Source organism: Taeniopygia guttata, chromosome 3, assembly GCF_048771995.1.
Source record: "Taeniopygia guttata chromosome 3, bTaeGut7.mat, whole genome shotgun sequence".
Taxonomy (NCBI): Eukaryota; Metazoa; Chordata; class Aves; order Passeriformes; family Estrildidae; genus Taeniopygia; species Taeniopygia guttata.
In genome coordinates, this window is record NC_133027.1 from 86,928,032 (window position 1) to 86,942,563 (window position 14,532).

At 43.4% G+C, this 14,532-nt stretch overlaps 1 protein-coding gene across 7 annotated transcripts in view; it reads left to right on the top strand.

Moving 5' to 3' along the window:
- The window catches only part of CFAP61 (cilia and flagella associated protein 61), a 91,796-nt gene that overhangs the window by 66,546 nt on the left and 10,718 nt on the right, over positions 1-14,532 (top strand). For all 7 annotated transcript variants that reach the window (XM_030268635.4, XM_072927328.1, XM_072927329.1 and 4 more), the window contains 2 exons: positions 1,525-1,730; positions 13,768-13,858. In XM_030268635.4, coding sequence (XP_030124495.4) covers positions 1,525-1,730; positions 13,768-13,858 — 297 coding nt within the window. The remainder of the gene's footprint in view (positions 1-1,524; positions 1,731-13,767; positions 13,859-14,532) is intronic.

Sequence of the window (14,532 nt, forward strand, 5' to 3'; positions counted from 1 at the left end):
CTCTTGGGTGTTCTTTCCACACTTCCTGGTATTTGGGTTTCTCCAAAGACGCTTTGTTTCCACGCAGAAGACACAGGACAGTATTAGCAGCATTTCCTACTTTCAGCCTTTGTGATGGGCCTCTTTGCTCCCTGCAGTATGGTGCTGCAAATGCATAAAGATATGGCAGCCTGGCAGGGAAATTCAGCTGATTTCTAGAAGAGCAGGAAGTATGCAGACGTGAGAGTTGTCTTGGAACAGGGCGCAGGGAAGCACTCCCCATGCTGGGCTACATGGGAGATTTTCCCGGGATACAAATATGGAGGTGTTTCTGTTACTGGAGAACCTGACTTGAGGCAAGAAAAGGACGAGATTAATGTCTTTTAAAGCCAGAGAGGACTTTCCACCTAGGCAAGATCCTCTTTCACATAGATTCTACCTTTTTCCTTGGGAATTTCTGCATCAAGCACATTTTTGCAGTTCATTTAAAGAAGCAGCTTTTAAAAAAGCTGCTTCAGTGCTGATTCTAAAACCTGAACTGCGATGAAACAATTGGGCTTTTTAAAAAGAAAATGGTTTAGGGAGAGGAATCAAAGCATGGCTCATCTTGCTTTTCAGATCCAGGATGAGCCATCCAAAGCAGCATGTAGTGGAGAGCAGAAAGGACTATCAAAGAGAGGAATTGGTTTTGTTACTTCAAATTGCTAGAATATGATTACTTATTTTGCTGCCACTCTGATTACCTGCTGATTACCTGAAAAGGAATGATATTTTTTAAAGCTATTCCAGAAACTTAGTGTAAATCCTAAAAGAATTTTCTAAGAAAGAAGTAAGAGAAGCTAGTGAAAGGGACTATCTTAGGTGTGGAAATACTAAAGGTTTCTGTAGCCTAGCAACAGATTGTAGAAATGTATAAAACTGTGACAGGAATACAGCTGGAAAAAATAACTTCAAGCTATCTGATCATCCCACTGCAATGTGAGGTTTGAAGAAAATTTTTACATTTGTGTCTAAGTGATTGATTTAAGTAGCTGAAGCTAAATCCTACAGTTTGAGCGTGAACATCCAATATTGGTGTTCTTTTATTGACAGTAAATGTGATACGTCATGTGTGTGCTCTGTATCGTAAAGAAGGCTGAACAGAGTTCAGTTGAGTTACCCAAACAGAGCTATCCAGAGTTGTTTGGGATGCTCCAGGTCATCCCTCCTGACTCCAGCTGCTGCTCCAGGAGGTCACAGGTCCCTGTGGATCCAGTGTCACATTGCCAGTGCAGCCGGAGGGCCTGGGTTCCCCAGGTTTCTGCAGTGGCACCCAGCTGGCACTGCCCAGTGGGATGGGCAGTAACCAAATCAAACCACATGGAAAATCTGTCCAAGCCACAGCAACATGCCTGATGACCTGCTGTGCCAGGAGTGGTCTCTCGATTTTAAGCAAAAGAGTTGTGGATATTAAGCAGTGGGAACTACGGGCTGGGAAGCCCTTGCTGACACTGCCGGTCAGGTGTTCTTCTGTCTCCACAGCTCTCCTGGTGTTTTGTGTTCCAGGGGATGGAGATTGTAACTGGGGAGGCCGGTCATGGGAATTACTTCAGGATGCACTTCAGCAGATATAATATGGTGGACAGCATCACCTGCTTTTCCAAGGAACCCTTCCCTATCTCCAACTACATCTGCTTGTATGGACAGCACGAACACCTCCTCAATGACCTGTATTACCGCTGGAGGGCCGGGCAGCTCACAGACCTCTACAGGTGAGAGGAGCTTGTCGTGCACAAAATCTACCTTCTGGCAGAGTTGAAGATTTATGTTATTGTGCTTTGTCTTTTGGCTGTTTTCCCTTGGAACAAAAGGTAAAAAAAACAGATCTAAAAATATTTTCCATTATTTAGCAAAATTGTCAGTAACAATGTAAGTCCCAAAGACCTTCCTGGAAAGAGCTGTGTGTCTGAGATTTTCTTAGAGGAAGAGCAATGATTTACTTGACTTTCATCTGAATGAGCATTTTCAGTGTCTTTATTCCCTTTTGTTTAGAATATTCAGTAGGTTAATCATTAAGCTGAACCTGAACAATCCTTTATTACTGAAGACTGATGTTCAACAGTCGCTTTTAAAAGTATTTATGTTGCTTTGAATCAACTTCTTAAGCCAGAGGTTTGTAGGGAGATTTTATACAATTCATGGTGATAGTCACACTCAACAACTTGCCTATTTTTATCAGTTGAGAGAGACTGAAGGGCCTGGTTAGTTCTAGTCATGTGCCATCTCCTCTGAGAGAATGTTTCATTGCTTTTGATTTTCATTTGAAGAAATAACCTCACGAATGGTGCTTTGGAACATAAACAGTCACAGATGGAATAGTGAAGTACTGCCTTACATCAGCTGGGTAGAGACAGAAAACCAGGCTCAGGAACAAATGATCAGTTTTTATTGTGATACAAAGCTGGTAGTGGTGCCTGAAACATTTATGGGTTTGATTTTGTTCTATTTACAAGTGATTAGAAGAAAGGCACAAATGGTATCAAAATTTTCAGATTAAATGTTGTTATCTAGATAACAGTTTGTAAAAGTTTGCTGTGAAGAGTGTACTGTGGTCCACAAGATGCTTGTGAATATTGCTGCCACAGGGCTTGATTACAATTTATAGCATATATTTGGGTTGTTTTACAAGAGAGGAACAGGGTACAGCAGACCTGAAGTTCCAATGAACAGCGCACTGTCAGTGAGTGTTAAAGAGGAACTGAAGGAGGGTGACACAAGTGCATGAGAGATGGGATAAGCAGTTTATTTCCTCACCTTGTCATGGCTCATGCTGGTTGTACATTTGGAGCACTAGAAGAACTCCTTAGTCTGTGCAAGAACTCCTTAGTCTGAACTCCTACCATCAGTCCTTTCAAGGTCATTACAGTGTGCACATGTTGTGAGCTCACCTTTTCTGTGAACCATACTGAGGTGTGGTCAGGGTCATTTGTTAGATGCACCAGCAAGTTTCACACCAGTAGTAACATCTGGAAGAATAAATCATCCTGCTCTGGGATTTCAGCCTGCAGCACAGGTAGCAGTATTTTCCTGACCTTGACCAAAGGATCACTGGTATGCTGCACAGAGGGATACCACATATCAGGGGCTCATAACATCCCTTCAGCTCTCCTTAATTAGTGATGATGAACTAATTTTGGTCTTGTCTTTTACAGCCATTGGACAGTGATGTTGTTTAGGACCTTTTGCCTCATTATTTTATCTCACTTCTCATTAGCCTGTGGCAGAATTCCTGAATTACAGTTGCTAGATTTTTCTTATCTGGTAGTTTTATTGCCTCCAGTTGTGTTTTGTTTTTAGTCTTCTTTCCACCTTATCTTTAGATAGATTTGTTCCTTCTGTTCTTGCTCTTTGGTCATATGAATGAAATCCCATATGTTGCTCACTCTGCAGCAGTGATCATATGCTGCTCTTTAATCCTTACTCATGTCGTTCTTGTGGCACTTTAACACACACACAGACACTCCCATTCATCCCAGCTGTTCCTGTTACACTGCCCATCCTGTGAGGAGGGAGCATTCTCCAGCAGGTGTAACAGGTAAACTGTCTGGCATCCCCAGGGAGCAGTCCTGGCACACAGCAAGGTGGCACAGAAATTTGCTACTTTCAGAAGGACATGGAGAAACAGAAGAAGGCTAGCAGTATAATGTACTCATAATATCACATCTATAACACATCTACCTCCCCACAGTATAGTGTCACATTAAATGTGCATACATGTGAGTGTAGTGTGCAATAGACACTGTTAAAACCAAACCATGAGAAGACTGTTAGAAAACCATTACACTGAAAAATGGTTTAGCACCCCTTGTGAGTTGTCCTGAGACTTTTATGTAGAGAAAAAGTGGTGCCTGGTTGGCTTTTGGTGCAGAATAGGAAAATGCATTCATTGGTTTCTATGTGTGTGATAAAAGAACAGCTGTTTCTGGCCTTGTTCATGTGGTCTGTAAGGATCCCACATGAACACAAACCAGATGTTAGGGCTGAGTTCCTGTCTTTGGATTTCAAAACCTTCCTTCTAAACTAGTACCTGTTACACTTGATTCCACATCTACAGCAAGATGTGAAGTGCCCTTAGTGAAAAGAAAATAGAGACTGTGAAAATGTGGTGTGCCAGTTCAGCTTGTAAACTTGATGGTTTGAAACATCTGTTCCCCTCCTCTCTTCTGTATGCCTCTCTTTTCAGAAGAGCCTTCCTACGAGGCAAGAAAATGCAGTGCTTTAATCTTTTGGTCAGCATTTAGATTTCCCAGCATGGTATCTCATTCCAGGAATGGACACAGTGGAACAGCTGTCACTTGGGAGCTAATTTATTTCTGTGTAACATGCAAATTATATTTTAAATAATTAGAGACTGCACCTAGCAGTGAATTTCCTCACTGATTTGCATTTGGTGTAAGAGCTGAAAGTTAACCCCATGGTACTGGATTTCCTGGGCAGAATGTGCCAATGCCATTCTCAAATTAGCTTTAACAACAGGCCTCTGAGATCCAGCAAACTTGACAAAGTCACCCTTCCTGGTTGTGTACCTGGAACCATGGCTAATGGGAATAATGAGAGAAACAACATTTCCTTTTGTCTGGAGAAAAGTTCCATTAATTTGGGTATGAGTTCAGCAGGATTTAAAAGCTGCAGACCTTGACCCACAACCAAAGGAAGGATTGGTCACTGCTCTGCCTCAGTACCTGGGCTCTTGGAGGAGGTGAAGCAGTTGGCACACATTGCCCTCCTTTCTAGTTGCCTTGTGTCTTGCAGTGGGTGCTCTACTTGCACTTGGGCCTGCAGCCACTGAATTTCTTAGTAGAGGGGCATGACAGCGCACTTCTTCTGTGCCAGGGCAGGAAAAAAATGGAAGAGCCAAAGACTCATCAACTGTGAATTGAATGGCATTACTCACTAGATTTGGAATCCATTTCAGGAAGGAGTTTTCTGCAATTTTTATTCATTTCCCATCAGCCTGCATCTCAAAAAGTCAGCTAGAATTTGAGTCCCCAAGAGCAAGGCTCTTTCTTGCAGGGAGTCTTCTTCTGAAGAAAAAAGAAAGCAAATTCTGGTGGTGCACCCTGAAGGGATACCATGCTGTACACCATGCTCCTGGTCCCCCTCCCCTAGCTGAAAGGCCTTCAGATTATTTCCATTATTTTTGCCCTAGCAGCAGACAAAAGAGAGGAGCAGAGAGAGGTCTGAAGCCTTTTTCTTCTTCTTTTCAAATTTATAGATTTACTGGTCATCAGTCCTCACACTACTTCAGAGAGGAGGAATGCAACCAGCATTCCTTTTGTGTCCCGAGCTGAAGGCAGCTGCAAGGCAGTTGCCAAGTTATGGAACATGTCCACAGAGTGGTGGAATCTCCCTCTGCTGCATCTTAAGTACAAAACACATAATTACCAGAGTCTCCTGATTCTTAGCAACCAAATGGATGCTCACTGGCATCATGCATTTAATATGAGATAGAAGTGCTTCATGTAAGGTTCATTTGGCATTAATGAAAATCAAATCTAACATAAATGCATAAAAATCTGACCAACTAATTTCTAAAATACTTAAGGAGCTTATTTTGCAAATGTGAGCGTGGCTTATACTTGGGATTTTGTAATTGTGTATTAATGAACTCATCAGCCATGACCTGCAGAAGATGCTGGTTGTCTCAGTCATGTGGCCCCAACAGTGGCAGTGACACGAGAGCAGCACAAGGAAAGGGCACAGGGTCAGGCCTGGGGAGCAGTGCACAAAGGCAGGGCATGTTTTAATGAGGGATGAGCAGAGAAACCTCACAGACATGGTCATCCAGGCAGAGCTCAAAACCACTTGGTTATTTTTTTGGTTCAACAACTTTGTTTCCAGCATTTTAAGGACTTGTCAAACTTGCTTGCTCTGCACGGGGGTCTTGGTATTCTGGTTTGAAAGCAAAACCAGTAAGAGACTCCAAGTCAGAAATACAATTTATTGGAAAAAGGGAAAAGAGACAAAATACATGCAATGATACAAAAGGAAGACCACCGACAAAGTCAGAATACAACTTGACACCCCTTTGGCCAGAGTGTTGGTAGCAGTCCAAATTGGAGTGGCTGCAATCCTCTTGGAGTGGCAGATGTCGTTTCTGTTTGTGCAGTGGTCCTGTGGAAAAGGTGTAGTCGGTCCAGTGGAAAACCCCAGCTGTGTCCTCTTGGAAACCTATGGGAAGGCTGCTTCTCTGTCTAGAAATCTCAGGCTATATCTAGGTGGGAATGCTTATCTCCTCCCCTCTGGGTGGAGCATCTCACAATGGGCTGATGTCATTTGAGTCACAGGTGTGTCTTTGATCACAGAACTGGCTCCTGGAGAGTGTTATCTCTGAGTCATGTGGCAAGACGTTGATGGGCCCATTAACAGGAGATGAGGAAAACTGCCCAGAGGGCAACTGCTACACAGATGGTACTAGAAAACATCTTGCCTTTCAATCTTGGACACTTGGGTACCATGAGGGCGGAGAAGCCCCCAGCAGACATGACCAGGACTATTCAGCAAGAAGGAGATGGGGGAGTGGGTTTTACAGCAGTACTTTTGCGTAGTACAAAAAAGCACGGGGGGTTTAGGTGAATTGTAGTCACAAGGGAATGTTTTTTCCCCAGTGCCAGAATGCAGGTAGGATTCAGTTTTCACTGAGGAAGGGAACAGGTGATCCATGCATGGATCTGTGGAGATTGGCAGGCAGTTCTCATCAGGCCTGTGTGTTGATGTGCAGGAGGTGGGCACCCTGCAGAAAATCACATAAAGTGGCAGAGCTTCAGCTGCACCAGGTACTGCACAGGCCATGGAACATGAGGCTGCCAAACATGCTGCAGGAATATGTGAAGGGAGTCAGGCTCCCTTTCCCTGAGAAGCTTTGGAAAATCCACCCAGATACAGTAAACATGGATAACAGCACCAGATGTTTCCTTGGCTGCTCTCTGCAAGCCCTGTCTTTTATTTTCACATTGCATTTTCATATTGGGTGTACAAGCTAAATGCTCAAAAGTACTTTGAGCTGCATTCACTTATTTCGAAGTAACCATTTAGGTTTTTCCACTGAAGTTCAACTCCCACATCCTGGTGCTGTTAACATTAGGATGAAGGTGATCTGTTAAGCAGAAACACCGCACTGGACTGTTTGTTGACTCAATGCTAATAAAGCTCGCAATACAACAAATGCATTAAGGAAAAGAATAACATTTAATGTTTTCAGCATTATTGTTGAAAGGTAGAGAGGATTTAATTACTTACAGGCTGGATAATCAGTGATTATTTAAACATGAAATGCATGCTACATGGAAATGCTGGTTTTAACCCAAACCTTCTGAAATGAAGAGTGGTTGTTCGTTAAGAGGAACATTAGAATGCCCTGCTGCTGTCTGGAATCTGCTGGATCCCACACCATTAGCACACTGGGATTACATTTGAGCGACTCCACCTTAGGCTTTTGTTCATTGGACAGACGGTGAGATGGTTTTCTGCAGGGTTAAAAAAGACCAGAAAGGAACTGTAACAGGTAGTGAGTATGACTGAGAGGGACTAGTGCTGCTCCATATGTTCTGCAGCCTAATTAGAGGGAAATGCGTTTGCTTTTCCTGAAGAGAGAGAAAGGGTAAGGAAAGAGGAACGCGTTGAAGGGATATCAAAGCACTAACAGCTTTTTTGCTCCCAGAATTAAGAGCTAATCCTGCAGTGCACTGGTACAGCTGCACTTAGAGAGCAAATCGATACAAACGTCTGGAGATTTCCAGATATTAAGTCATTTTAAAGGAGCAGCTAACTTGCCAGTGAAGAGCCATGTTACTAAGAAACCCCACATTCAAATTAGTAAGTTAAAGCTTGTCAGCTGAACCCTGCCACATTAATTTGCAGGCAAACCTTGCTGATTCATATTAGTAATTATGCAAACCATTATGAATTATTGAATCCATAAACAATTGCAGAAAAGCAATCATACTCCTGCACACAGCCTCTTTGATGGTTTTGTGCCTCGGGTTTAATTTCCTTTAAATCATTTTCCATAATACATTATGTGTGAAAAAATACTATGTGAAAAAAATGTAGTAAGCCTGATTTCAGGGTCAGCCACAAAGTGCTCCTAGAAAGAGCACACACAGTAGTGCTTCTGTGTCAGCTTTAAAGAGCACAGAGGTTAGAAAGTTCAGTGAGAGTCAGTACACCACAACTGTTGTGATCTGCTAAGGTGTCTAAACTTTACCAAATACCAGTGCTGAAATAACAGAGTCTCTCCTGAGGACACTTAGGAGAACAGGAAAGGGCTGTATTATCTCAGTGCCAGGATCTGCTTTCTGAAGGTGCCACTGAGTACAGTGCTGTAACATTTCCAGGATATTAAAACTCCAGCAGAGCTGATTTATCAGTCATGATGGATCACTGGCATATTTGAAGGGAGTATGCTGGTGAGTAGTGCCGTGTCGCCCCCTGAGTCAGCAGGTCCCTGCAACAGCCCCAGGGAGGCTGGGTCTGGACCAGAGGGAGTTGTGTCACCCTCAACGAGATCTGCAGTCAGTGGCCATTTCTCCAGAATAAGAATTGCAACAGCAGTCGTCCTTTGCTCTGGTTTGCCATTGCAGCTATGTTTGAAAGGGGATTGTAAACCATGAATTTTAAATCAACCATCTTCCAAAGACAAGACATTGCAGGTTCTGTAAGAAGAGGTAAAAAAGCACAGGCTTCCTCTCCAGGATTTGCTTCTCAAAAGGGATAAAAGAAATGTCAGTTTGTGAATTTGTGAGCACTATTCTTACTTTGTGAACCTGCTTGGTGGATTCACTCACAGATCTGTTGTCCATAAGGCTGTTGGTTTCACTAATTACTGGGTGAGAGCAGTAGCAGAGTCCTATATCACTGAATTTAACACTGAGATATTTGAACACCTGGACAAGCAGGTGTTTGGGGAGCAGAACTGCAGAACAAGGATATAAAGACCCTTCTTGCTACAAACAGGCTTTTGGTTCACATTTGCTGTTGAGCAGTTGTAGGTTAATATTAAGAAATTGCAGGTCAGGGAATATGTTATGTCCTTTGTGCTGAAGAACAATGCTCTCGGGTGGTGCTCTAGGGGATTTTGCACAAATTGGTCTTGCTTTTTACCTATGTAAACAAGCTATCTTATGAAATTATTGGTCATATGAATGCAAGAAATGCTCAGTGGAGCATTTATTTATATTGTCTTTAAATTAACACACTGTGATTCCTGGTCCAGTTATCCAAGGTGTATCAGGAAACATTTTGTATCTTTTGCTGGTATTACTGTATCTTTGTAATTAGGAGTCTTAAGGACATGCATATATTGTTCTCAAAACAACATATTTTGAATTTTCCTGACAAGATGGGATGCTCCATCTTGTGTGCTTGTGTTGGAGAAAAGACTTGTGTTCCTCTGCAAACTGTGGTTGGGAAGTATTGTCGGGATGGCCTGAAAATTGAAATTGCATTACATCCCATCCCTCCACAATACTTTACTCTTCCCACTCCTGAGAAGTAGAAGTCCCTGCTCTGTGTCCCTTACTCCTGGCGTAATTGTGTTCCACTTGAGCCCCTGTCAGCTGAACAGCTTCAATCTCCTCTGTGCTTATTCTCCTGAGGTAGTTCCTGGGATGTGCGAGCAGCAGCCTTTCTCTGCCTGACTGGGCTCTTAGCAGAAATGCCCAGCTTTGGCCGTCATGTGCCAAAGGCATCACTGAGAGACTCAGCTTCCAGAGCCATCCACATGTGCTGGAGAATGACTTTTTAGGTCCTGAAGTCTGAGGGTTAGAGAAGGGACAGAGTAGCTTCTAGATGTACAGCCTGGAGAATTTTGCATTTCAAGCATTATATTTCTACTTAGAAAAAAATTTCAACCTAGGAAGGTGAATGTCTATCTTAAAAATTCCCTGCATTGTACAAAGCTTGGGAAGCTACAGAGAGGAAAGCAGACTCTCCACTCCTTACAGGTTACCAGGAGATCAAGTTGATCAGTGACTCTGCTTGTCTTGTGTACTAAAAGCCATAGTGCTACTCTGTGTGTGCTCACAGTGCTGGTGCTGAGGGCACAGCCATCACCAGAGGGCCACTGGGCTTAATGGCACCGAGGGCAGGGCACTGATGACTTGTGGATGGCTGTGGGAAGAAACAAATGGGATTTCAAGAGATCTGTATTCAGGATTGCTTAGAGACATTTATTGAGAGCTGCAGATTCAACCCACATCATAGGCTGTCAGAATTTCTGAACTTCCCTTCAGTGTGTGTGTTGGTGGAAGAACAGGGGTAGGAGAGATGCAAGGAGTCTAATTTGGGTTTGTTGTTTCCATCCATGCAAGTTTTGAGTAGCAAGCATAAGAAGAGCCATGGACACATCATCCTCCAAACCTCCAGTCTGCAGAGGGATTTTTCAAAGGCACCATCACAAGATGCCACCTACCCTTTGAGAAGTGGAAAATCCCCTCCTCATCCCAGTTTCCTTGCAGCAAGAAGGAACCAGAACACAGGCACAGCTCAGGGGTCAGGATTGATCCCTGGAACTAGACCCTGGGCCAGAGCATGGGACATTTGGCATTGACAAATTCCCCCTGCAGGTAGGGGATGTACCACAGAGCTGCAATTACTCATCTCTTTTTTTTATCTTTATAGCTTCCTTTTTTTTTTTTTTTCTTTTTTTTTGTCCTTGCACAAAACAAGGGTGTTATTCTGAAGGTTTTTCATTCAGTTTTTAGGATTTTCTGGCTTCACACCTTGCTGCCAGTGCTATACTCCCGTGCCACCAGACCTGACTCAGGTGGCAGGTCAGTGTCAGGTCCTTGCCGCGAATACGTAAAACCATCTTCCACAGGGGCAGAGGCTTCTTCTCCAAATGTGGTGTGTTCCTGCAAATGAAATGGAGAGTAACTCTAGGCAGCTCTTGGATGGACAGCGATGTGTACACTCCATTTTTGCTTGCTAGCAGTGCCCAGCTTTGTCCATTTTATTTATGTCTCTTGCACTCTTGCAAGGGGAAGGATTCTGTGCCTTCTGTACAGGGATACCACTCAGTATTTCCTTCCTCCTTGCTTCTTATCGAATGTAGGCTACACCTCACAAATGAGGCAGAACAGACTTGAAATGTTGTTTGTCAATCAAAGGTGAGACCAGCTCCTTAGCAACACAAAAGATGTTGTTCATTGTCTTCTGCAGGAGCCCATTCCATCCCACCCATCACAAACACCTTCCTGCAATCGCTGTCATTGCCATAAAGGCTTCCAGCAGGGATCCCTGCTAGGAAGTGACCAAGTTTGCACACCCCTTATGTTCCTGGCAGACACTGTCATCTTGTACATATTTAGCCTGATCACTCTGGCAGGTTATGAAAGGCTAAATGGTGCAAACGTATGTGGCAGATGCCGTTCTTGTGATAGTGGAGGAGCTGCTGAGCCCCTGTTGGGAGTGTGCCAGCTCCATCTCATACACTGAAGAGCTTTATACTTTGAAGCCGTCCATGGCTTGCCCTGAGGGACTGCTGCTGAAGTGGTAATAAAATTCAGAATGAGCCTCAGAAAGTCAACTTGTTGGTTTCAAATGGGGTTTTTCATTATTAAGCTTCCCTTTAGCAGCCATATGTAGAGCTGCTCTGTCAAAAACACTTTGTACCCCCTGAGAAAGGTGATTCAAACTGGAAAGATAAATAGATGGAAGCACAGCTGGCAAAGAAAGTGAATTGTTTGTGTGAACTGAATCTCCAAATGGCCCTTGGTGTTCTTCAGGTGAAGTGAAGGAAGTCTGGGAGTAAATGTTGGTTACTAGGACCTCCTTCTGGCAGTCTAACTACAAAATATGGATGAGGCATTCTCTGCTCCCCAAAAACAGGCATTTTATTTGCATTAAAGATTCCAAACTGGATGGCACATTTCAGGTTTTGAGTTCCAAATCTGCGGATATGGACCAGAACAGTAAAGCTGTGGTTATAGATTGAGCTGGTGACAATAGCAGGAATATGTAGCGCCCCTGAAACATTTATAAAGAGCATTAAGTGCAACACCTCAGTGAGACAGGTGAGCCCCTTAACTGAGGTAAGGCAGTTGGGAAGGTTGCACCTCAGTTGAGAGAGAAAGTCATCTGCTCAGGGTTATAGTCTAAATTAAGATGCCATCTTGAAGACAAAACATTTGGCCAGCAGAACATGGCTTTTACCACAGCACATCAGTAAAAATAGAGTCTTTAATTACCTTAATATATTCTTGTATAACACCTCCCTTTCTCTCTTTGCTATTTATTATCAACAGTGAATTAAAGGTTTGTGTTTGGTTTTTCTTCTGAAATTGAACAGGTTTTAAATATTAGGGGATATTGTGTTTTTCTCCACCTTTGGGGTGTGATCCTTAAAGCTGAGCTCATCCTAACCTGTATATCCAAATGAGCAGGCAAGCATCAGTCCCAGTAAATCCTGGGCTAGGCAGCACTTGCTATAGCAAGGGATGCGATGCTTGGAATGGTGTCCATAAATATTTATACTGTGAAAAGGTCTGTGGGAGAGAGAGAGCCCTGCTGTGCTGCAGACCAAGCAGATTCCAAGAGGCAGCCCCAGCCAGCCTGGCACTCAGAGGGGAATGAGGGTGCTGGGGCAGAGAGGGGCCAAGCACATGGACATCCAGCCAAGCTGTGCCAGATGCACAGAGCATTTTAATGGTGTGAGGGAGAGCTGAGGGGTCTTTCAAAGTAGGAGGGGAAATCTTGCCCTTGGACATGGAGGAAGTAAAATCTGCAAAGAGGAAACTGCACATTAATTCTATGTGGACAGGTATTGCAGGATTATTAAATCCGTGTAGTGTGTTTAAGTTGTCTTATGCAGGTGCTTACTTAAATGCCACACAGCTGAACCAGGCAAGAAGGTTCCTGTGCTCCAGAGGGCAGTGCCAGGGTCCTGCTGCCATTCCCAAGGCATGAGTGTTGGTGGCAACTACACAAATGCCCCCCTCTTCCAACTTCCCGGGTCAGCCTGCTGACATCTGCTTGGTCATTACGAAGATGAGTGTGGGGCACCTCCTGACCACTGTGAACATCAACAAGAATTACACTCCGAGCATCTCACCCAAGCTGTGAAAATTATCTTTCATTACAGAGGGATGTAAATCACAGCTTTGTAATCTGGCTGCCCCCAGTTATATTTACAGCCATGAGTTTCTACGGGGAGCAGTGCCCTCTCCATCCTTTTCCTCCTTTTTCATGGAAGAATGCTGCTGTGAATGCTGTAACTGAAGGAAAAAGTTGCAAGAGCTTCCTCCTAGAAATAATTTCAATTTAGCTTCATCACGCTAGTACAAAGAACATATTGCAGCGCTGTGGTGGCCCTGTTTTTCTGGCTTTTATTAATCCAGAAATCTTAATGATGAACAACATTTGTGTCATTGTCTACACAAATTTAATTTGTTTATGCAGTAGTTCAGTTAATCCTGCAATCTGCTTTTCTCAAATGAGGACAGATAATGGAGACACCATTCTTTACAGGTCTTCAGGCTTTTAAATTCTGATAAAATCAGGATTCTTCACTGGGTCTTGCCACAGCTCTGAATTAAGCCACTTTAAATGTAATTACTGAAGCTGGCTGTACATCAGGAACATCCATTAAAAGAATTGATTGACCATGCTGTTACAAGGAGGCATTTTATGAACAAACGATCATGATGGGTCCAGAACTGTAATTTATAAAGGCAAAAAAGCAGGTAACGTACTTTATTAGTGGTTAATGAGAGGTTCACAAGATAACTAATTTTCTTCTTTTTTACCCAGCTACTTCAGGGAACCTTGGTCCTTAGCCATCTATCATGATCGGTTTATTGATCTGCAGAAGGAACTGCGCCAAACCCTGATGTCAGAACAGGTAAGAAAAATGACTGGCAAGTGCATTTTATTATTTAGGTAATTTATTGATGTTGGTCATTTTGATTTACTCTCCCATCTGTATCCTGAAGCTTTATGTTTCTGTTTACCTCTCTCTTCGAGGAAGCCAGAGCAGATTGTGTACCTCACAGCAGGGGTCACCATGTATAGCACAGTGTTCAGTTTTCTTGTTTGGGTATATTCTCAAATCTGCCAGTAGAACTCGAACTTGCTTTGTTGTCTGTGACTGCATTTTTGCATTCTAGCTGCAATTTAGTACAAGTACCCAGTGGAATCTGGAGCGTGGCTTGTCCATGTATCCCCCTTGGGTTTAGGAGTGTTCCCTAATAGGAATATGCTACAGGCCATCCTACACCTCTCTCAGCTGAGCCTGTGGGTAGGTTTTCCAACATCTACCCACACAGAATGGCTTTTGTAGTCCAAAGGGTGAAAGCAGCTGGCTTTTTCAGTGATGAGTGGATTTCCTGAATAAGGGTGGAATTAAAATGTTTGCCAATGCTGTTTTACAGCTTAGGCCCTAGCACCATAATAGAGGCATAAAGCCTCAGCAGCCTGGAACTGCCTGCCCAAAAGCCAAACTCACTGTGCTCCATGGGGAGAACTAATAACAACAGCAGGTGTCCAGCAGCCCCCAGAATTGCCTTCCCCACCTCC